At 43.4% G+C, this 23,254-nt stretch overlaps 1 protein-coding gene across 1 annotated transcript; it reads right to left on the bottom strand.

Annotated features, from left to right (window-relative positions):
- Positions 1-11,096: 11,096 nt before the first annotated feature.
- tnni3k (TNNI3 interacting kinase) lies at positions 11,097-22,351 on the bottom strand (the record flags this gene model as incomplete). Its single annotated transcript, XM_080833011.1, has 25 exons — positions 22,246-22,351; positions 21,888-21,996; positions 21,636-21,721; positions 21,345-21,442; positions 20,876-20,986; positions 20,422-20,520; positions 20,131-20,269; positions 19,744-19,888; positions 19,332-19,436; positions 19,149-19,243; positions 18,897-19,046; positions 18,098-18,184; positions 17,758-17,814; positions 17,255-17,347; positions 17,102-17,159; positions 16,814-17,008; positions 16,507-16,611; positions 16,222-16,274; positions 16,069-16,121; positions 15,758-15,890; positions 15,386-15,495; positions 14,127-14,186; positions 12,705-12,877; positions 11,435-11,517; positions 11,097-11,173 (listed from the first exon to the last, which is right to left on the bottom strand). Exons 1-25 carry the CDS (start codon positions 22,283-22,285, stop codon positions 11,097-11,099), a joined length of 2,514 nt encoding a protein of 837 aa, XP_080689137.1. The 5' UTR covers positions 22,286-22,351.
- Between the last annotated feature and the right edge of the window lie 903 nt (positions 22,352-23,254).

The following is a 23,254-nucleotide window of genomic DNA, read 5'->3' as shown; positions in this document are numbered from 1 at the left end:
GGTGCACTCAAAGGCCTTTTGTCTCCCATAGAGACCTTCCAGTTCATCTCCAGACGGCACCGCGGGTTCCCCTTCAGCCTGACCTTCTACCTGAACGGCCTCCAGGGGGACCGCCTGAGCTCCTGCTGTGAGTTCAAGCACCGGAAGGGCTCTCGGCTGGGAGGCCGCCACGGCCACTTTGGCTTCTTCAATGTGGATGGGGCCCAGCCCTGCTACAGGTAAAAGACCCCCCCTCCTTCAGCTCACCCATTGATTCAGTCCATAGAGTAATGGATGTATTTCAGCTATTGCTATTTTGAATGGTAATTCACATCCTAAGCTGATCAGCTCTGCCACAGATTTATCTTCAGCAGTGGGAGGCTCGTCAGTAGTTTTTTTCCCGGTTGAACTAGAAACTAGTTTTAATCATGGATCAAGTGTCAGTGTGTAAGCAAACGTTGACGTGTCTCTAGGTGTATCATTGCCATGGGGCTGGATAAGAAACCAACTCCTCCACCAAAAAGAGTGAGTGAAGACACCGGAAGCAGTCCAGCCATTAAGCCCTGCCCTGACGGTGCACGTGAGCCTGCTGAGGTGCAGGAATACATGGTGAAGAGAAAAGAGCCCGAGACAGAGTCGACCCAACCAGACAGCCTCAAGACCGAGGAGGACACGATGCAAAACGACCAGCCTAGAGATGGTGAGGGCATGGTGGCATGTTAGTGTTTTTCCCATCCAGTATCCATTGTTAGAAGATGCAGTTTATATTTATTCATTTGAACAGACACTTTAATCTAAAGCAAGTGATTGTGCAGTGCAGAAACACATTTCCATTGGTGTGTAGGCTCCCTTGTTATCAGCCTTGGTGTTGTCTACACCTTGCTCTGCCAGTTGAGCTGCAGGAGTGGTTAGTAACACGGCTGTTCCCTGACAGATTATGAGGAGGACTTTGAGGCTGACGACGAGGGTCCCGCTGACGACGGAGGTGAGGAGGCTGACGGAAAATCAGCCTCTCCCACTAATGAGGGCAAAAAGGAGGACGAAATCCAAGACGCCCCTGATGGTGAGCTGGCGGAACAGAACAAGCACCCCGACAGGGAGGCTGAAGATGAAGATAAGGCCGGTGAGTGAAGAGTGTGTCCACTTTCCAGTACACTGGCCACCTTCTAGGACTAAGACTAGGGTTGGGTACCGAGAACCGGTACCAATATGGCACCGGGACTATTCAACCGATACCTACCCGGACCGAAATGTCACGCAGATTTCGGTGCTTCCTTTCGGTGCCTGAGCCGATTGAAATGAATAACAGCAACAAACCATGCAGCTAAATGAACAAACCGGACCGAATTGTCACGCAGATTTCGGTGCTTCCTTTCGGTGCCTGAGCCGATTGAAATGAATAATAGCAACAAATCATGCAGGTAAATGAACAAACTTACGTAAAATGTTGTCTTATAAACAGGAATTATTTCAGGCTGCAACATGAAACACGGAGGCTGGTTCCAAAACAGTAGAAAACTAGCGATAGCAAACTAGCAGTAACGTGAGTGGCGTATGTTTGTATGAGTATGATCTGTATGAATTATTTTTTATTTTGTTGCCAGGCATATTTTGTGGGTCACGTTTAAAACTGCCCCATCTCCCAATGTTAACTTTGTCCTGTGGCGCTCACACTCATTGGTGTTTTCATAGCAACAGTCTTATGACAGTGAAGCAGGCAGCATTTAACAGGGCAAGCACAAACAGAGCTCGCCATCAACCTTTTAACAGAGAAAATAGCGAAAGGTTTGGCTGTATTTCGCACAAAAAGATTCAAACACCGAGACGTGCAGCTAATGCAACAAAACAATTGCGTGTAAAGAGGGGAGAAATGCCAGAGTCCTGGGCAGATCTGCAACCGCACACTAAGACTGTACCGGTTGTAGTCTATAGCAACCGGTGGATGCCATAGTCTCTTAAAGGGGCAGTACACTTTCACGCAGTCGGTGTGTTCAAGTAACAAGATACAAAAGATAACTAGGTATGTACAAATCAGAAAGTGTTGAAAATTTCATGAAATAAATGCAAACTAAATAATACATGTTTGACTCCAAAGGCAAATATGCTCATAAGTTTGAAGCTGTAGTCTGTAAAGAGTGTGTGTGTGTTTTGTATTTATTTATATTTATTTAAGCATACTATAAACTGTTGTTAACAGTTAATATAATATTCATAGTTTGAAGCCAAGTGTTTTGTATGTATTTATATTCATAGTATACTTTAAACAGTTAATATATTGTTCAATTGGAAGAAAAAAATTGGCCTTGGCAATAAAAAAAAGCCTTTCTTTAATGTCGTCAATCCTCGTTTTGTGCTTTTTTTTTAAGTATCGGTTCAGGCACCGGTATCGCTTTAAAAGTATCGGTTAAGTACCGGTATCGGAAAAAACCCAAACGATACCCATCCCTAACTAAGACTCATTTCCATAAGGTATAGTAGACCTGTTACGTGTTTACATTCCCTGGCCAGTCTCAAACCTGTGATTACCATCCTATGCTTGCTTGTTTTTGTTTGTTAGTTTGCATGAATGTGTTTGTAAGTAAATAAGTAAGTAGTAAGCAATAATAAATAAATTAGTAAATATTAATAATAATAATATTTCTTCACACCTCCATATGCCCATGTAGAAATTAAAGCACAACATAAACTTAGAAACACACGCTGGCTTTTCATTTCAGCCAGTGTTTCTTCTCCTGTAGATCAGAAAAAGACTTGTCATCCGGGGTCATCCGTGTCATCCGGAGATGCCTCGAGCCGGTCTGGCAGCGATGCAGAGGACAGTGAGATTGAGGCGGACACCAGGGAGGACGACGCTGCCGAGACCCCCAAGGCCCCAGAAGTAACCCCCCGAGCTGAGCCAGAGCCTGAGGTGAACCTCCCTATGGAAACCTCAGAAAAAGAGCAGCAGGTCGAGGATGCTGAGATGACAGAGATGAGCTCTTTGGTCCCTCCAGAGCCTGCTGAGGCTGAGGCTTCTCCAGCTGCTGTAGAGGCAGGCACTGAGGCCAGGGACAGCACAGGAGCCAGCCGGGAGAGAACGGAGCTGGAGGTATCGGAGAGCACAGAGGTGGAGGCTGAGGCTGAGGCTGAGGCTGTGGGAGAGGGGGGTTCTGTAGCCGAGGGTGAGCCGGAGAGGGGTGAGTACCCACATGCAGCCCGTGTCTGCGTCTGTGTCAGCTGAGCGCTTGTGTGGTCATGGTGTTTCTCTTCAGAGCTGGAACATGGTTTCCTCCTATGCCTCAGTCACCGCAGTATGACCACACCAGTTTAGACTGAGGAAGTTCATGAACATATTAACGCCATAATGGCTTTTGAGTTCATCTCCATTTGAGATAACAAACTAATATAATTAGAAAAAAAGAAATATACTAATATTCCTTTAACTAAATGAATAAATAATAAATGAAACCTAATGGAAATGTTCATTATGCCCACTAGTTTAGTCACACCCACGAGGCAATGGCAAACTTGTTTTATGCTCTTGTTTAATTGTTTTGATTTGACTTGTGGGTCCGATTGGATGTTTATGTTTGTTTTGTTGCTGTGTGACCAGTGGTAAACATCTTGCCTTTCTGTTGTCTGCTCAGTTGACAGCCTCTTGACCCCTGCTGAAAGTCAATTTATTATTGATTATGTTGACGATTGGTCTCTTTGGTTGTGTTTATCTCTGTACTGTATACCAGTATTTTTTGGACTTGATGACTTCCCACACCCTCAATGAGCTTTAAATTAATTTCTTTTTGGTTTGTACACAGTTTTATATTGAATTTTAATCAAGCTTTTAAACTGAAATGTTAAATCGATTCTAAGTCAAAGAATATATCCAGGCAATAATCAAGTCTCTGAAAATGCTGAAATTACTGAATGTTTTCATTTGTTGATTAGTTTGTGTTCGTCACATTCCTTCATGTTGATTTTACAAGATATGGCATCTGCATGTTCAGGTGGTGTATTGTGGCTATTTTTGTATTCAGCCTTATCTTTCTCTCTGTCTCTGTCTCATTTTGGTTATTCGTATTTTGAAAAAAAATATATCAAAATGAAGCACCATCTGCTGTGTGAGATTTCAATCAGAAATGTTCGAGTGGAAGAAATTATAGAGAATGTGCATGTTTGTTGGTTATTTGCATGTTGTGCTTTTAATCACTTTCTTTCTTTTATTTTAAATAAAATTAAATTATTTTACTATGTTGTGTGTGTTTTATTGTGTGTTTAATTTAATTCAGTTTAAATAAAGTTTAAATTAATTTTATTGCTGAATCAAAATAAAAAATTAGATCACATCCATCAATTATTATTTTATACGACGACAAGCAATAATACCCTGTACAGTCATCGCACTTGTTAAACTGCTTTACTGAATGATTTGTTTCTTCTCTGTGCTCATTGCAACCTAAGCCAAGTCTGTGCAGGAGAAGCTGGCTGAAGCCATTCTGAACGAGACCCAATCGAGCCCGGAACCAGAACTCAGTGACACCAGCACAGAGGAGGAAGAGGAGGAGTCTGCAGAGAAAACTCAACAGGACACAACAGGTAAGTGTCTACTCTCTCAGTCAGGGTCAACTCTACATTTACAATTATTCTGTCACCAGATACTTTCATACAAAGGCACTTAAAGTTTAAGTTGTGTATAAGTATGACAGTTCCCTGGAAGTCAAACCCTTGGCCTTTGTAGTGTATAGTGTTATAGTGCAGTGACCAATCTATTGGAACAGCAGAGCCACTAGAACATAGGTTTTGTGTAGGCTTAACTGACAACATTAATTAATGCCTATTTAACATTTAAGTGCCTTTAAGTTGTTGCGTACTTTTCCTTGCAGTTGTTGAATCAGAGACAAGCATAGCCTTCAGCTTGCCACAGCTTAGCAAAGAACAGGACAAAGTAAGTGAAGAAATTGCAAGAGACGAGACAGGCTTACAGGCCAGTGAGGAGAGGGGGCCACCTGAGAATGTAGACAAGCAGGCCACAGATGAACAAGCCGTGGTAACAGAAGAGCCAGGTGTTGAGAATGAGGTGAAGGAGGAACCAGTAGATGATAGCAGTAAAGCTGAGACACCTGCTAAGCCTGAAAGTGAGGAGAAAGAAGAGGTCGAGAGCAAGGCTGATGAAGCCCCATGTGTGTCTGAGGCTAAGGCAGAAAAGAAGGAGCAGGAGGATGAAGAAGATGCCAAAGAACAGACAGAGAAGGCCAGCACTGCTGCCAATGAACCTGAAAGCTCTGGCTTGGAGAACAAAGAGGGAATCGCAGAGGAGGTACAAAATACCAAGGACTCTGAAGCATCACCAGAAGAGCAAGAGAAAGATGGAGAAAATAACTCAAGTGAGAACACAGCTGAGACAGTTGAGGGAGAGCCTGCAGTCAAAGAGACTGTCACTGAGGTACAGGATAAGACAAGTGTGGCAGCAACATCAGAGGTAGCCCAGTTTGAGGAGCCATCGGCTGATGACACAAAGAGGCAAGGGACCCCAGATGACCAGTATGGAGCAGCAGAGAGTGACACAGCAAATGTAGATGACACAATAGCACATGCTGACAGCACTGAAGATGATGCAATAGCACATGGTGACAGCACTGAAGATGATGCTGACAAAAATACAAAACAGGAACCAGACAGTAGCATCGTTGAAACATCAGAGAAACCTTCAGAAAAAAACAACGTTGCAGAAAGCGGAGAGAACTGTGGCAAGAAGTTGGCAGACTCAGAGAAAGTTGACAGTGATGAGATTGCTGTAAATGATGGGAATGATCCCCAGAATACTGAAGAGAAAGACAATGCTAAAGATGACTATACAGATGAAGGACATAAGGAGGTCGAGCAAGACACTGCAGAAAATGAAAGTGTGAGGAGGAGAGAGGAGGAAGAAAAAGATGTAGATGAACTGAGACAAGACCAGGACAAAACTATAGAAAAGGAGAGTGTAGAGGCTGCTGAAGAGCAAGCTAAGGTAGAGGATGGTGAACAGCCTGAGGGGGATAAAGTTGAGGAGGAAGCAAAAGAGGACGATTTAGCAAAAACAGGAGACACAAAGGCTGAGAATGAAATTAAAGATGTAGATGGAGATGCAAAGAGCTGCATGTCAGATGATGAAAAGGAGAATAGCGTTGAGGATAAAAACAAAACCGAATACAAGGTTGTTGATGGAGATGAGAGGAACAGTGTATCAGAGGGTGAAAAAAAGGAACCATTAGAGGGTGAAGGAAAAGAAAAGCTGGATGGTGCGGAAGATGAAGGTAAACAGGCCAAGGCTGAGACTGCAAAGTCCACTGATGAAACAATAACTGAGAAAGAAACTACAATGGATGATTGTGGGCAGGGTGGTGATGATGAGGTTAAAGAGGAGGAAGATGACAAATTGGCGATTGGACAAGTGGATGAGAGAAAGGTAGAGGTTGGACAAGCCGGAAACAATGAGGAAACAAAGCAATACGAAGAAAAGGGAAAGGAAATGAAGGAAGAAAGAAAAGATGGAGCGGGAGAGAGAGTAAACGGCACAGAAAATGAAAATCCTGATATCAAGGTCGAGAAACAAGATGAAGAAAGCGAAAGCATTGTAGAAGGGGGAGGCACTAAAAATGTAGATGGTGTAGAAGAAGACAAGGCAGCCGCGGGAGCAGGAAAGGTGAATGAAGACAGTCAGGCTGGGGATACATTGAAAGATGACGGGACAGACACCAAGGTAGAGGAAGCAGGAAAGGTGAATGAAGACAGTCAATCATTGAAAGATGACGGAACAGACACAAAGGTAGAGGTAGCAGGAAAGGTGAATGAAGACAGTCAATCATTGAAAGATGACGGAACAGACACCAAGGTAGAGGAAGCAGGAAAGGTGAATGAAGACAGTCAATCAATGAAAGATGACGGAACAGATACCAAGGTAGAGGTAGCAGGAAAGGTGAATGAAGACAGTCAGTCATTGAAAGATGACAGAACAGACACCAAGGTAGAGGTAGCAGGAAAGGTGAATGAAGACAGTCAGGCTGGGGATACATTGAAAGATGACGGAACAGACACCAAGGTAGAGGAAGCAGGAAAGGTGACTGAAGACAGTCAGGCTGGGGATACATTGAAAGATGACGGAACAGACACCAAGGTAGAGGAAGTAGAGAAAGCAGAGGATGTTGGAAAGAGTGAAAATGAATCGTGTGATGGAGAAAGACGTAGCAGTGGAGTTGGAGAGGCAGACAGCAGTAGGAAGAAAGCAGATGAATCTGGTGGTGATGGTTCAAGATCAGAGGAGAGAGACCAGAGAAAGGAAGATGGAGCAGAGTCAGCCAATGATGTGAATGGAGAGGAAAAGGATGATGTCATGGAGTTTAATGTGGAGGAGACCATAGTCCATGACATAGCAATGAGTGGAGATGGAGCTGAGTCAGAGCACGGTGAGAAGAGTGCAGAGGTCATGGAGAGGTCAATGGATGAGGTCAAGGAGACCAGGGCAGAACAGACTGGAGCTCATGAGCTTGCAGTCAGTGGGGTTGAAACTGAGGCAGAATGTGTTGTAATCAATGGTGAAAATGGAGAGGAAATTACAGCTAGTGACACCAACGGGAATAAAGTGAAGGAAAAGTCTGAACTTGAAGGCCAAGGACCTCAGCAGATTATTGATGAAGAGCAGAGAGACAGTGCTGACAGAGAACTGGAGATCAAAGAGACAAGAAACAGTGTGGTGGACTTGACGGATGGAGAGGACACGGAGAGAGAGAGAAAGCGGAGTTCAGATGGGTCTGTTGAGATGCAGGTGAAAGTGGAGGATGAAAAAGTCAAAGAAAAAAGTGAGCTATCTGGCGCTGATAGCGATGACCCGAACAGACACAATGCAGCAAATCAAGAGACAGACGCAGCAAAAGTAGACAGGCAAGCTGAAGAGACAAGCACAGACATTGAGCCTTTTAATGCTGTCCAAGAGCCAGAAAGCCCAAACACCGCGCACACAAGCAGTGCTGTGACTGACGCGCCGTTTGATTCTGGAGGCCATGTGGAGACCAAAGGGCAGGAATCACAAATATCAGTAGAGAAGGAAGATACAAGCACAAAGGAAGGTCAGACAAACACACAAGAGCAGGATGTGATTGAGAAAGAGCACAAAGACCCTGTGGTCAATGGAGAACAGTCTGGTGCTGAACGTGTAACATCTCCCCTGCACCTGGCACAAGAGAAGGGCGGAGATCTCGTGTCCAAGTGGGTGAACCTACACCAATCCTCAAGGTATTTTCAAACGTACATTGAGCCCCTGGATGACATAAAGGAGACCTCCTCGAAGGGTGAGGTGGAGATGAAGGGTCATTCGGTGAAGGGGGAGGGAAGTCAGGTCACAAATATGCCAGAGTCTGACACTCAGAATCAAATATCTGAGAGGAAAGAGGATTACTGCTCACCTCCAATGAGCACACACACTGAAGACAAACAGGAAACTGCTGTCGAGGACTTTGTTATGGAAACTACAGAGGAAAAAACAGAATCTGATGTAAGAAGCAAGCATTCCAATGATGAGTCAGTTCTTGCAACCAAAGACATGTTGGAAGAGAGGCAAGATAAAGAGATTAGAGATCTTAGGCTGACTGTTGAAACTAAATATGCTACAAAAGAAACAGCCAGCACGGCAACAAAGGACAGGGAAAATCCACCTTATGAACAAGGAGTTGTATCAAGCAGAGTAATCAATCTGATAGCCATCACAAAAACCAAGGATGACTCTAAACTGGACTCTGAATCTTCGTCTGAATCTGTGTCTCACGCAAAGACAGATAATTCGGTCCACTCGGGACATGCCGAAGATACAACAGAGAAAAAGCAACAGCTGAGGTTTGAGGAACGCATGCAACAGAGTCTTAGCAGAGACAGACTGAGCGCCTTCACAGTGGAAGACTCTCGGTTATTTGGTCCCACCACTTATCCAAGGCTGGCTACAGCTCACCCAGAGCAGAGTTACTAAACTTAAAACCAGATATGGACCATGACGGTAAGACGAATTGCATTCTGCATTTTGATACGAGACATTTACATATTTTATTAACAACACTGAGTCTTTAATTGTACTTAAACTCAATTTAATGGCTAAAGACTGAATGGCAATCCGATTACAAGTATTGAAATCAGAATTTCCATTTTATGTTTATAGAGCTCTTCGGACTGTTCAATGGCTGTCGATTATATGGAAGTACAGTACAAACATGAAGGCTCTGAAGTGTCCTTTGAACATCTTCAACCAGTTCTGAAGTTCAGACAGTAACATGGTTGTTTACAGTTGAAACGTCCAGTGATGAGAAGCCGTTTTAGTGAGTTTAGATGGTGGTATGTTTACTCTCCGATGGCGATGCACTGTTTACCTATCATTTACGGGCAACACGCAGGGATGTGCCGTGTGCTAAGGGGATCTAGTATACAGAGGCTTTCACCAGTCCACTGAAAGTAGATACCCCTGGACGCACTCAGCACAAATAATTTAATTATTTATATGCTGTGGCCCTCCTGCAGGTCAGCCTGGCTCACACACTTTAAAGAGCAGTGCAGACATTGCACACACACACACACACACACACACACACACACACACACACACACACACACACACACACACACACACACACACACACACACACACACACACACACACACACACACACACACACACACACACACACACACACACACACACACACACACAGACAGACTCCCCTAATCCATCACACATACACACACAACAAGTTGACACACTCACTCATCCACTCACTCCCAAGCCAGACGAACACAGACCAGACACACACACAAAGGTCTCTGAGAGCATTTAAATATCACACTTCCCATTGATCAAAGGCCAGAGTATGAATGAGATTATGAGATGAAAACACTGGCTTGATGTTTTGTGCGAGGCACATGCGGAATTTCAATGAAAACTGCATACACTTTAAATAGGTGATTTTGTATTTATATGGCACCTTTTACAGAGAAGGGATATCTGTTGAACTCTGAATCATGGCTTGCATAGACACGTTATAGTTTTTCAAATATTGTTAAAGTGGATTAATGCCTATCTGCACATGGTTGTAGTTAAATTATTAAACTGCGTAGGCACAAATGTTTAAAGAAGTAGCCATGTTTTACATAACGAGAATGCACTTTCCAGTGGTAATATATTTTCAATTTCTGCTTTGTTTTTTTTCCCACACATAAGATGATCATGGTTGGATGACTAATAAATTCATGTCAAACATTTTAAGTCTCTCGTGAATCACTCAAAATGAATTACTAGGTATGTCAGATAAAACATGCATAGTTATAAATACTATGTGATCATAACAGTCATGGTATAATGATGAACATTTTACACTTCTTAATAGACTTCATGTTTAAAACACTGACCTGCTAATGGAAACAAGGAGATAATGTTATATCAGATGCATTTGTCAAATCAGATTATATTTAACCTTAAATACATAAAATTAAAGGAAGAATATGTGTTTGCCTTTTCAGTAAACCTTTGTAACCCAGTGTTGATAGTAAACTGGAATGTGTATAACGATTTAAATGTAATGTCAGGATTGTAAGAACATGATAGATTGTTGCTCCAGAGGCACCAGTCATCATTGGAGAACATTTCTGTATCTGACATTCACAGCAAGCCAAAAACACCAAACTTGCTATTCTCATTAAACACTGTCAAGTTTTTTTAAATAAATGTACACAGTGTATAACCCTCCTGCATTATTAGGTTATATTATTCTCTTACGTCAACTTGCATGTTATAGCACAGTATTAGGCTTTGGATAAACGCGTCAGCTAAATGACCAAATGCAAATGTATTAGGCATAGCCTCACACATTTTTACACCCTCGTAATTAAACACTCTTGTCAATAGCTTGCTAACAAAAATGACCAAAACAAAAAAAGAGCAAAATATTTACATGAAAATATACAACACCATAATAATCACTTCAAAAGTAGATGTGACAAGTATAAATGTGTTTGACATCTCATAATGTTACACAACATTACACCAGCGATGAGTAGTTAGTGTGTGTTAATTAGAGACTCAGGCCTGATGAAGTGAGATTTAGTGGATTACCGAGCTGACGGTGTTAGTTGCTGTCTTCAAAGCTGCCATTGCTGCTACACGAATGAAACCGCATAGTGCTCATGGGATCTGAGACGTATCCTGTGAGGAGGGATAAAAGGACAAACAAACAAAAAAACAATGTAAGCAAATGAGACTTTCAAACACAAACAAATATGGTTACAGATTGTTTGTGTAATACTACATCCACTTCTTTCAGCATCAAATGTCATCATAATGTCCTTCCACAAGTATTACTTGAAATGATCACTGTATAACATGTATTTTGTGCATTTAGAACTTAATGAAGACAGTCAGGCTAAGGTTTTTCAATGATTTTTTTCATGTTAAATTCCGACATACCGTTTCTGTCCATGGGTGGGTACTGCTGTAGATTCCTCCTAAGTTCATCCAAAGACAAACCTTGCGATGAACGTCGCTCGGAGCTGTAAGTGCAGAGAGAGAAAAATAACACTGAATCCATTGTGCAGATTATTGAATCCTTGAAAATGCTTATTTTTAAGAACCGCATCATGAAAGATTAATGAGGGAAAACTGAAACCTACTCATGTGCTGCTGTCAGTCAAGAACAATGGCATCGTAGTTCGGGCCCCTTGCACTCAATTGAGCCGCTAAGCACTTTGTATTGTCATCGGTCAGATGTCATTTAATAGCCCCCTCTTAATATGCCTGATTATTTTCATTGTGCAGACCTCAAATGAGGCTTCTTATTTGACACAGAGGGGGATTAAGTGACACTACAGAAAGTATTATCTGTTCAACGCGGCTCACTTACCAGTCGCATTCCCACTGGCCTGGTTGTATGAAATATGAGGAGCAATTGGACAAAATGGTATATTAGTTATTAGGTATTATTCGGCAGATCAATGCAAAGTGATGCTTACTGAATTCAAATTTAATCTCACCAAAGTATTCTCACAATAACAAATCTAGGTCCCCTTTGGCACTCTTGATCTCCGAATAGCATTGAGGCCGAGCCAACAAAGAGGAGAAGAAGCTCGTATTGTAAAACCGCTTTTCACGAGTGGAGCAGACAAGCGCTCCACTATACCTGTTCACTGGTCACTGTGTGGTGTGTTGCCTGGCCGCCTCCAGCTCGACCTCTGGCACCACACATAAAGAATTAAGGGCAGGCCACCAGTGAGGTTCTTGGTCAGAATGTCATGCATGTTTCATTGCATTTGCCTTTCCTTTGTCTCTGTGACACAGTCTCCTGGCAACCGTACTTTAAAGTGCTGCAGTAAAGTGTTTGGAGGGCACTGCGCGTTACTGGGCAAACAATAAGGATAGACAGCGGGAGCCCGGGCACGGTTTCTCAGAAGACCGCACAACTGTTTGTTTAGCCCCACGTAGAGGAGTTCTGGAAAACCCTAACAGTAAATACCGACTAAAGCTGTCTTAATAATTAGAATTCAGGTGTGTCCCTAGAGGCTCACTGCATCTTCTGTCTCCCGGTGGTAATGAACGTGTACCCCATATACCCAAAGGAGGAGCAGTGATACAGGAGCGGAAATCCTTGAGCACATTTCACCTCACCGTTGTCTCTTATTAATACAAATATTTAAAGTGGCGACGGATGTCTGTGTGTTTATGGTTTGCCATGAGCGTGTACCTCTGAGTCCACACGGCATACGCACGGGCGTTGAGTGCGTACTCCAGCTCGAAGCGTGAGCGCAGCGCCGCCACGTGACTTCGGCCCGGACCACCGCGTGCAGACAAGCCGTCGGAGGAGGAGGCCGAGGGGGACAGGGAGCCGCTGCTGTTACTGGAGGCCGGGGACATCAGCTGCAAACAGCATGTGACACTGACATTTATACAGCAGTCACTCGCTCAATCGGACAGACAGACAGACTTTTGCAGGATTAGCATAAATGAGGTCATGTCTATTGAAAATATGAAAGAAAGATATTCTCTTCTACACTATGTAAAGCTTCAATGAGGAATAGACAGGTGAAACATTGAATGCATGAGAATCAAGCACTGACATAAAAGCAACATCCACTCACTTGTTCAGATATACACACAGCACTGACATAAAGACAACATCCACTCACTTGTTCAGATATACACACAGCACTGACATAAAGACAACATCCACTCACTTGTTCAGATATAGTACACACAGCACTGACATGAAGACAACATCCACTCACTTGTTCAGATATACACACAGCACTGACATAAAGACAACATCCACTCACTTGTTCAGATATAGTACACACAGCACTGACATGAAGACAACATCCACTCACTTATTCAGATATACTGACAGCACTGACATGAAGACAACATCCACTCACTTGTTCAGATATACACACAGCACTGACATGAAGACAACATCCACTCACTTGTTCAGATATACACACAGCACTGACATAAAGACAACATCCACTCACTTGTTCAGATATACACACAGCACTGACATAAAGACAACATCCATTCACTTGTTCAGATATACACACAGCACTGACATAAAGACAACATCCACTCACTTGTTTAGATATACTGACAGCACTGACATGAAGACAACATCCACTCACTTGTTCAGATATACACACAGCACTGACATGAAGACAACATCCACTCACTTGTTCAGATATACACACAGCACTGACATGAAGACAACATCCACTCACTTGTTCAGATATACTGACAGCACTGACATGAAGACAACATCCACTCACTTGTTCAGATATACTGACAGGAATATTAGTAACAATACATGTATTGAAAAAATTGAGGCTTCAATTTAAAAAAATTATCCAAAAATGATCCATTACTTTTGTGTTTATGTTTCAACGTGACGCCAAATTTTGGCAGCAAGAACTAAGTCGGTTATACAGTAACAGTTTAAACAGATACAGTTTAAACAGTTTAGCCATGTATGGAGAAACTGGACTACTCCTAATGAATCAGTCAGTCACCACCACCACCATGACTCATAACACACATTATGTTCCCTTCTGACATCACTACAATAAAAACTCTGTGACAGCCTGGCTAAGGCCAACAGTTTTATGATGTAATAGCCCACCTCCACGTTACACAGACATTCTTCAAGATTTGTCACCACCTCAGAAAACTCAGGACGTTCCTGGGAGAAATAAATCAGACACATGTATTACATTACAACTGATCATCAGCACTTATGATGAGATAACCTAAAGAGATAACCTAACTGTAAATCAACATATTCATATCTCTATCATATCTCTCAATCCCCCTGCAGAAGAAAATAAAAACATAAAAAGAGATAATTCAAGTGTCTAATCCTCAGTGCCTTATTAATTACTAAGAAAAGTGTATTGGGAATACCTGGGCAAAGGGTACTTCTGTTTAAGCCACAGCCTCACCTAGAAAGCTCAGGCAGCAAAATAAGGCCTGATTTACAGCACTGGCATTCTGCACAAAGGGCAAGTGGCTCATAAGAATCAGTAGGTTTGTGAGGGGAATTATCCAGCAGAGCACACTTAACATGTGGTAGGAGCTTGTTTGTGGTTTGCGCCAAACTTCTTGACACAGTTTCAAGCTGGGATGCCCAAGGGTAGCACTGAGAGGAGGGTATTCACAGGGGACCTGAGCTGACAAAAGTAGTTTTGTTGAGAGAGAGAAAGAGAGAGGAGTGAGAGAGAGGAAGAGAGGAGGAGAGAGAGAGAGAAAGAAAGACAGAGAGGGATGCCGTCGGCTGGCAACCATGTCCTGGCAAACAGCCGAGACAAGCACCGGGGGAGAGGGAGAGGGAGAGGGAGAGGGAGAGGGAGAGGAAGAGAGGAAGAGAGGACTGCCGCGACCTGCCCCAGCCTGAAGAGAATGCTTTGTAATGAGAGCCAACCAACATGCACTAACTAACGTCCTCATTACAGAGACTTGCTAAGGGACTGTGGGAACCGATGGGCTTCATTGAGAGCCGTGCAGAGTCATGCGATGGGCAGCTTCTAGGGACTGGCTCACTCCCCTGACTGCGCTAAGGGCAGCCCTGAGCTCAACACTTCACCCTGATGTCGACAGCACATTTCCTCTCTGGGTAAAGCAGTTGGAGTCAGGGATTTGCTCTGCATTTAGAGAAGCTTGCGGCACAAGGAATTTATATAAATTCTTAATTGGTTTTGCTCTCTGGTAATCAACCCCGTAACCTCGGGAATACATGACTTTTGTGTTGGTATCGCCATAGGGACTGCCCATGTAACCCTAGTGTTCTTAGCACAACAGGAACCTATGAGCAGGGATGCTGTGTAGGTATTGCAGGCAGTAGTTAAAGGTGGAAGGTGAGGGGCATGTGGACAGTCCACCCACCTCTGGGCACACGGTCCAGGCTCTCATTAGCAGGGCCGAGATGGGCTTCGGGATGGAGTAGCCAATGGGGGGCCTGATGTGGTGGTAGGCCATGTCAGCTGCTGCTGCCGCTGGACAGGAGGAGAATAATAAAGCACTCATCAGCCCACCAACAACAACCACACACCCAGCACAACGCACTTCCAGTGACATGACATGTATGACCACAGAAAGAAACACAGGCAATGTATTTAAGGCTATGTGTTTACATATTGTTTAAAGCTTGTCTTATGTCTGCTGGTAAACAAAAAAAAAACAGAATCCAGTCACAGTGGGGTCATTGTGTGTCCTACGTCAGGTTAAAGTCTAGACCAGGTATAAATGGACCGGTACCGGGCTTCAGGTGGGCGAAGGGGACCTCCCCGGTGAGCAGCTCCCACAGGCACAGGGCGTAGCTGAACATGTCGGCCTTGACGGTGTAGCGTGTGCACTGGGTGAACACCTCGGGGGCCATCCAACGCAAGTTCTACATTCACCACAGCAACAATATTCAGCAAACTCATCACTCACAGGACTCAAGGGCCTACACGTCATACAGGAGCTCCGTCAGGCTGTACTGAAGCATCAGCACTGCAGAGAATGCTAACAGAGCAAACAGATAGTTTGTGTGCAGGTGCAGGTTTGAAACTAAATGCAGGACAAACCCCAGGCTGTTTGGTCATATTGTCTTCATTCACAGACATCAGAAATCTGGACTCTGAGGGTGGAAACCAAATGGATTTAACACCAAAATCAAATGTGAAAGAATTCTTGCAAAATACACTGTGTACGACATCTTATAATGTCTTGTGTCTCACCTCCAAAATCAGCAACCACAGCATGGCCATCCTCATAGAGCAGTATGTTATGGCTAGGGGAGAATTCAGAGTGCGGGTGACCAAATCACATCGGATACAACACAGGCACTGGTTGCAATGTAAATATACTATCCTAACAGTCATAATGGTGTCCCTCCTTTGAGAATTCAACCACCTCAAACTAGCACTAATCCAGTTGAAAGACACAAACCGAGGTTGTTTGTGATGATGATGATGATGATGATTGTCATGATGATTAGGATGGTGAAGATGATAATGACTCACCTGTTGAGGTCTCTGTGGATGATAGGCTGGGTGAGGTTGTGCAAGTACTCCATGCCCTTGGCCACGTCGATCGCTATGATGAGCTTGGACTGCAGATCAATGATCCTGTCCATTTAAACATTGTTACTGACTCACTTCACTGTGATCGATTCCTCAGTCCATTCCATCACACTTTCAACGGATCAATGCAAATCAAGACTGGAAAATGTCTGAGTTTAACAGGAGGGAGTTTGTGGAAGGCATGTTATCTTTAGCAATTATGAAAGATATGAAAGGATTTCCAACCACATTACAGGGATCCTCTCACCTCTTCTGTTCATGCAGCAGGGAGAATAGAGAGCCCCCTGACACATACTGGGTGACAATGGCAAACTGGCTTGGGTCGTCAAGACAAGCTCCCATAAACTGAATGACACAAGGGTGGTTGAGGCGACAGAGAATGGACACCTCTCTGCAGAACATGTCCGTGTCTGATTTGGAGCAGTAGGTATTGGCCCTGTACCTAACAAAAAGAAGAAGAACAACAGAGTATACACTGACTAAATGGCACTGGAGATTATGCTGTTTGAAACTGACAATAAAGCTATCTTACTACCGTTTGATTGCCACAACTTTGTTGTGACATTTCCCTCTGTATACCTTTCCAAAGGAACCTGTGAAATATACATACCTAGTTAGTGCTTTTTAAAAATGTATCACATCTCCCCACACTATCAATTTTATTCAGTGCATATCTACTTGTGTTTACCTGATCCAATGATTTCATGGAACTCCAGTTCTGACAGCTGGAGCTGGAAGTTGGATGGGAGGCTGGCTCTGAGCAGGAGCACATCAGCCTTCTCTGGAGAGAGCCAATCAACAAGTCAGTGGTGCATGACACACTAAAAAAGAGGGAAGTAATTACAATGTGTAGGCTAATGAGAATGTATTAACAATTTATAAACATAAATAGTTATATATTATTTAGATACATTATGTGTGAAACTGTAGTTGAATGACGAGAAGAAGAAGAAGAAGAAGCAGTTATGTATTCATTGGTGTGAGGAGTCTGTTATACTGGACACAGACTTGGGTGAGCTGAAAGTGACCACCATGAAGGCATCAGGAACACAGTCAGCTCCTGGCAGCGCTCAGAGAGATAGTGTCTCTTTTTAAAAAACAATCTCTCCCTCCCTCTCTCTCTCTCTCACTCTCTTTCACCCTTCTCTCTGTATCTCTCTGTATCGCTCTCTGTGTGTGCAGTGGTTGTACCTTTAGTCATGCTTTTGATCTTTCCCAGGGGAGAGGGGATAGACACATAAGATCCATCTGTGAAAGATAAAAAATGGCATGTAAGTCTCAAATCTTCAAAATCAATAGACATCCAAGTATGCTAGCAAAACCTTTTTAGTTTGATTAGGTTTTCATTAAAATACTTATTTTACTTTCAGTAAAATAGCTTTTATTTATTTGTTTTTATCATTTCAAAGCACAGCTGTGTTCCTCAGTACTCTTGTATTATAAGTGAAAGGACTGCTGCAGTGCTGAGGGTTGGTCTTCAGCCTATGACTAAAAGGCAGATGTGTCTGGTGAGAAATCCTTAGCGCCTCACCTCCTGCTGGCTGGGAGTACTCATTGCAGGGTGAGTCATCCTGGGGCCGCCTGTAGTGCTTCAGCAGAGTTATGATGGCATCATGACCTGCAGTGAAAGAACCAGAGCAGGTAACAGCATGGCTCTTTGGGACTTCAAACATTACAACGCTAGATGCCAATCCCAATATTTATACATGTGGTCCTCTGTCAGTTGTGCTAATGTGTTATCTTTTGCTGCCTGTCGCAGTTTAAATAGTCTGTGTAGATTAGAGTTGTACCGTTTCAGATGGGTATCAGACAGATGTTGTGAAATTCACCACTTCCCCAGACAAAGACAAAGAAAGTCATCAGACAAAGCGAGCACTGTGTAATTGCATTCATCCAGTCATCCATCTATCCCACTATTCATTCATTCATTCTTGGTCACACTTTCTTTGGATGGTCCCCTATACCCTATCTACAGATGCACAGATTATAAACAAACTCTGTTCACTACAATGAATTGTTAAGGTTGGGGTTGGGGTTGGGGTTGGTTGAGTTGATATTCAGTGAACAATCAGAAAGACTGAGCTTGAATTTCAACAAACCATCTGTAAAGTCTCTGTAGGTGAACTATCCAAATAAAGTCTTACACATTCATTCATTCGTTTATCCACAGAATCATTCATGTATGCACCCATTCATCAATTCATTCCTTCAGCCATCCTTCCATCCATTCATTTATTCATCCTATCGTGTGTTCATTCATTCATTCATTCATTCATTCGTTCCCATTTACTCTAGATAGGAGTTTCTTTCCTTAGTGCACCGTGTCTCACCTTTCTCATAAGCCCACATGAGGCACGTCTGCTCGTCCTTCTCCCCACTGGACCTGCTTGGGTCCGACGCCACCAGGTTCATATCCGCTCCGCTGTCCAGCAGAAACTGCACCAGCCGGATGTGTCCATGGTAACAAGCACTGTGTAGACCTGTGGTATGGGGTAATAGCAGAGACACCGGTGTCATCCGTGGGACAGAGGCTGCTCTGTAACTCCAGTAATGTGAGACGCTTTGGCAGCACTGCTACCTACCTGTGTGCCCATCACGGCCCTGGTGGTTGATGCCCATGGCGTTTTGGCTCAGCAGGAACGTCACCATCTCCAGGTTTTTGCCATAGGTGCAGGCACTGAGAGAACAGACACGGGCACAGACTGTTATAGTAGTATACTGTGATCATGAAAAAAACGATGAAGATAACGAGGTGGATGAGTTACCTGTGAAAAGCTGTCTCACTGAAGATATTTTCCTTTGACAGGCTGTCTGTACCTGACAGCTGAATAATCTCCTTTACCACCTCAAACTTACCATTGTAGCAAGCCCTATGAGGGTAACCAGAAGAGAAATGACACAAAAACAGTAAGACATACAGCAAGACTGGATAATCAGTATAGGTTCTGAGTATTACACTGTATCCTGTAACATCATGATTTTGGTAGGCGTTATATTCATACATTTTGACCTGATGATCAAAACAGAATCTCTGTAAACCCATGAAGGTCCTTAGAATAGCTATTCTAGTGCACAAGCCTAAACTTTGACCTAAAGTAATTCTACATTGATATTATGTGATGTAGTAACTGCTAGACTATCAGGATCGTATGTGTGCATCTCAGCTATGCCACTCACAGGTGGAGCGGAGTGTCCCCATAGATGTTCACGGAGTGTGGATGCATGCCGAAGTTGCCCTGGAGCAAGAAGCGCACCACCTCCTGGTGGCCGAAGCGTGCACAGAAGTGCAGTGGAACGTGGTCCTCGTTATCCTGGGCATTCACTGTGTGAGGACAAACAAGGCAGTTTGTGGTCTGTGCACACTTCCCATCAAGGCATTAATAAGAAGACCACTCACTTCACCTCTTTCAAATAATCATTAAAAGGCGAGTCCCAGTGATGCTATAAATGGGAATTCCAATGTGTGTTTGAAAGCGAAGCTTGTGTATTATATGTAAATGTATTCCCATGCTCGTATGGATTTATTTGTCCCTTCATCCGGTACACGTCTCTCTTATAATTTACCGTCAATTTTCCCCCCAACCTCCATCAGCAGCTTGACGATGTTCAGGAAGCCCTTGGCAGCCGCCAGGTGAAGGGGCCGGTCTCCGACCTCCCCGCTCACGTTTACATCTGCTCCAAACTTCAGCAACAACTTGGCCACCTGTGGTAGAAGAGTACAGTGACTCACCCCGCGACTGTGGGTACAGAGTGACCCAGTTTAAAGAAAATCAGGAGGATGGAGTGCGGACGGAGTGCCTGTCAATCAAGCTTGTTTCGGGGAGCAGAAATAACCTCAGCCAGGGCGATGATTACCTGCTCGTGTCCATGGTATGCTGCTATGTGCAGGGGAGTAAAGAACACAGCATCCTGGACATTGACATACGCTCCATGCTGTAGAAGAATATCCACAGTCTGCACAGATAAAAAAAAATATGCTTAAGATGGGGTTTCAAAAGGATAGTTAAAAAATTGTCCATTCGCAACCTCAGAGCTGCATCAATTGCAAGCAAAACATTATTGATCACCAGGAACTAGCCATGTTGTGGAACAGCTATGATCTACAATAAGAGACACTGCTCAGTAAGAGAACCACCAAAAAGTAAGAGTTCCACCAAAAAGAGAAAAAGAAAAAAAAACACGGACCAGTTGGCACAAGGATGGCTGGATCATCTCTTTATGTTCATGTTCATTCTCATGAAACATAGTCTGAAATCCATTCAGCTGCTGTGTACCTGTGCAACACTGTATGGCAGAGAAAGGCACCCACCTCGTGGTGCCTGGCCATGGTGGCGATGTGTAGGGCTGTGAGGGCTCCATAGCCAACCTGCTGGATATCTGCACCTCCATGGAGGAGGGCAGTCACAAGCTCCCCATTGTCCTTGAGTTACAAATCAAAAACACAATCACTTTTTTTCCTCTTGAAACAACACACATATGCGCGTCTCAACATGTTCATGTACATGTATGTTCCTTCAACGCATGTCTCATGCATGCCACCATGTGGACAAGTTAAGTTATGGTAAAATGTGGTTATAGAATTACAACAATAAAGCACATTGAGCCCCATGCATTTAGACTAGCATGTGCAGTGAGAGGTACATGTATTGTAAATGGGCCAGTGCAGATGTTTACAACGCCATTATAGATTAGCTTTCTGATCACTAATCAGCTTCCATTAATGGCCACACATATACACCTCACAGGGATTACAGGGATTAGTGCCCTTTAGTCCTTGCCTTGTATGCAGCGAAGTGCAGGGCTGTGAATCCATTCCGGGTCAGTCTGGAAGCCCGGAGGCCTTTCAGCATCAAGGCTCTGACGTGGTTTTTTTTGCCTGCTCAGATAAAGCACACTACTGTGGTTAGAGTGTGACTGTGAAAATGCCACATAAAGCGTGTAATTAATGATATATTGCATCACTAAATATGACATATTATTATATTATAATGATATTACTATATTATAATGTTAATTAATATAGTGGCTAGTTAGTGACACTGTAGAGACCTTTCTCTCCCATCACATACCTCCACATATGCAGCTGAGGTGTAAAAGGGACAGGCCACTCTCTGTGCGGTAGTTTAAGTTCACTTTATTGAAGGCGTCGTCAGAGCTGCAAAATCAAATGAAAAGGCCCCTGTGGAAAGCACTGCATAAACAGCAATGACCTATTTAATAAAGCAGGTCACTGTGCAGAGCTGAAGTAAGGAAATTAGTGTCATTAGTGCGCCATGGTTGTGCCAGGTTCCAGTACGGTAAATACCCCTAGGGAATCTTACCTGAAGACATGTGTGAGCTCCGTCAACTCGCTCTCTTTGATTCGCAGATCATCCTCCAGCCTCTCGATTATCAGCGAGTATGACTCGCTGACTTTCTTCTTCCATTCATCTTTACAAACACATCATCAGTGTCTTGTGTCATGAGGTTTATATCAATACGGACATATTCAAACTCGTACAGTATTATGAAGGAAAGTGTGAAGAAATAGCCTTTGCTTAAAACATCCCTGTAGCTTCTCTGTTTAGCACAGCACAAATACTAGTTGTGCATTTGTGACAATAATAATTTTTTCAAACAGTGCAGTCAAGAACTTACACGAGTAAAACTAGATTATGCTAACCCCTATCCCATGGTTACCTGTACACGTTTGAGTGGGCCTTGATTTATAATTCCCCATTGGACGCTCTGCTTTTTGTTTAATTTCCCTGTTGTGCTGGTGGAGAAGACGCCCGACACCATGCAGTACTTTTGGTGTGTGATACAATAGGCGAGGAGCAGATAAAAAAAGGATCATGGCCCCCTACTAAAAATAACCTCGCCTCGGAGAGGAATGCCTGACAACAATGACAGCTGATTCCCCTACGAGAGCGTGCCTCTACTACAGATAGAGCACGCACACACACAGGCACTCACACACACATAGCTCAAGCTGTGGCTTCGTTTAAACAACAGGTGCCCATTTTCCACTAAACCTGTGCAACCCTTAAAGCAAAAAGGTGCATTTTGAGTCTCAAATCACTGTACTCAGACATTTCACTTCCTTTTCACCTGCTACGGAAAACTAGCGTTTGACTGGCATTTTTCATTCTCACGACTGAGTCACCCTATTCTGTTCTCTTCAAACTGGGAAAAAAGTAGGGGCTTAAAATGCATCCTGGGATATGGCATGAAGATTTTTCTTGTAGTAGGTTTTCAGGAGTAAAAGTTAAAGCTCTACTTGATTGACATTTCACATTCTCACAATTCATTCATCCTATACCGTGGTCCTGGAGCTGAGGTGTAAAGAAGTAGCTTAAATGCATTCTGAAAGATTATTTAAAGCTACTGCTGGTGGCGGTTTACTGAGCAGACTTTAATCTCTATTTGGAAAGACTAAAGGTAACTGAGGATTTCCAACACTTTCCCAGATGCAGCCCGGCACTTCACAGGGATTCCAGAGCAACCTTATCTCCCGGCCAACACTGCATTTCACATACAGCTGTGTGTGGTGAGTTTTCAGAGGACTGTATAGAAAGTATACGGGCCATTCTACCGAATTCGTGTAATATGCAGTCCCTCAACAATAAAAACTATTTACAAAACAATTAGGTATTTAGGCATAGATATTTAATTAGAAAATGTTATGGTCTATATAAACCCAATGCAT

The sequence above is a fragment of the Sprattus sprattus genome (genome assembly GCF_963457725.1).
Source record: "Sprattus sprattus genome assembly, chromosome: 2".
In the NCBI taxonomy this organism is placed as follows: Eukaryota; Metazoa; Chordata; class Actinopteri; order Clupeiformes; family Clupeidae; genus Sprattus; species Sprattus sprattus.
Note: the sequence above shows the minus strand (reverse complement) of the source record. Positions and strands in the feature narration are given on the sequence as shown.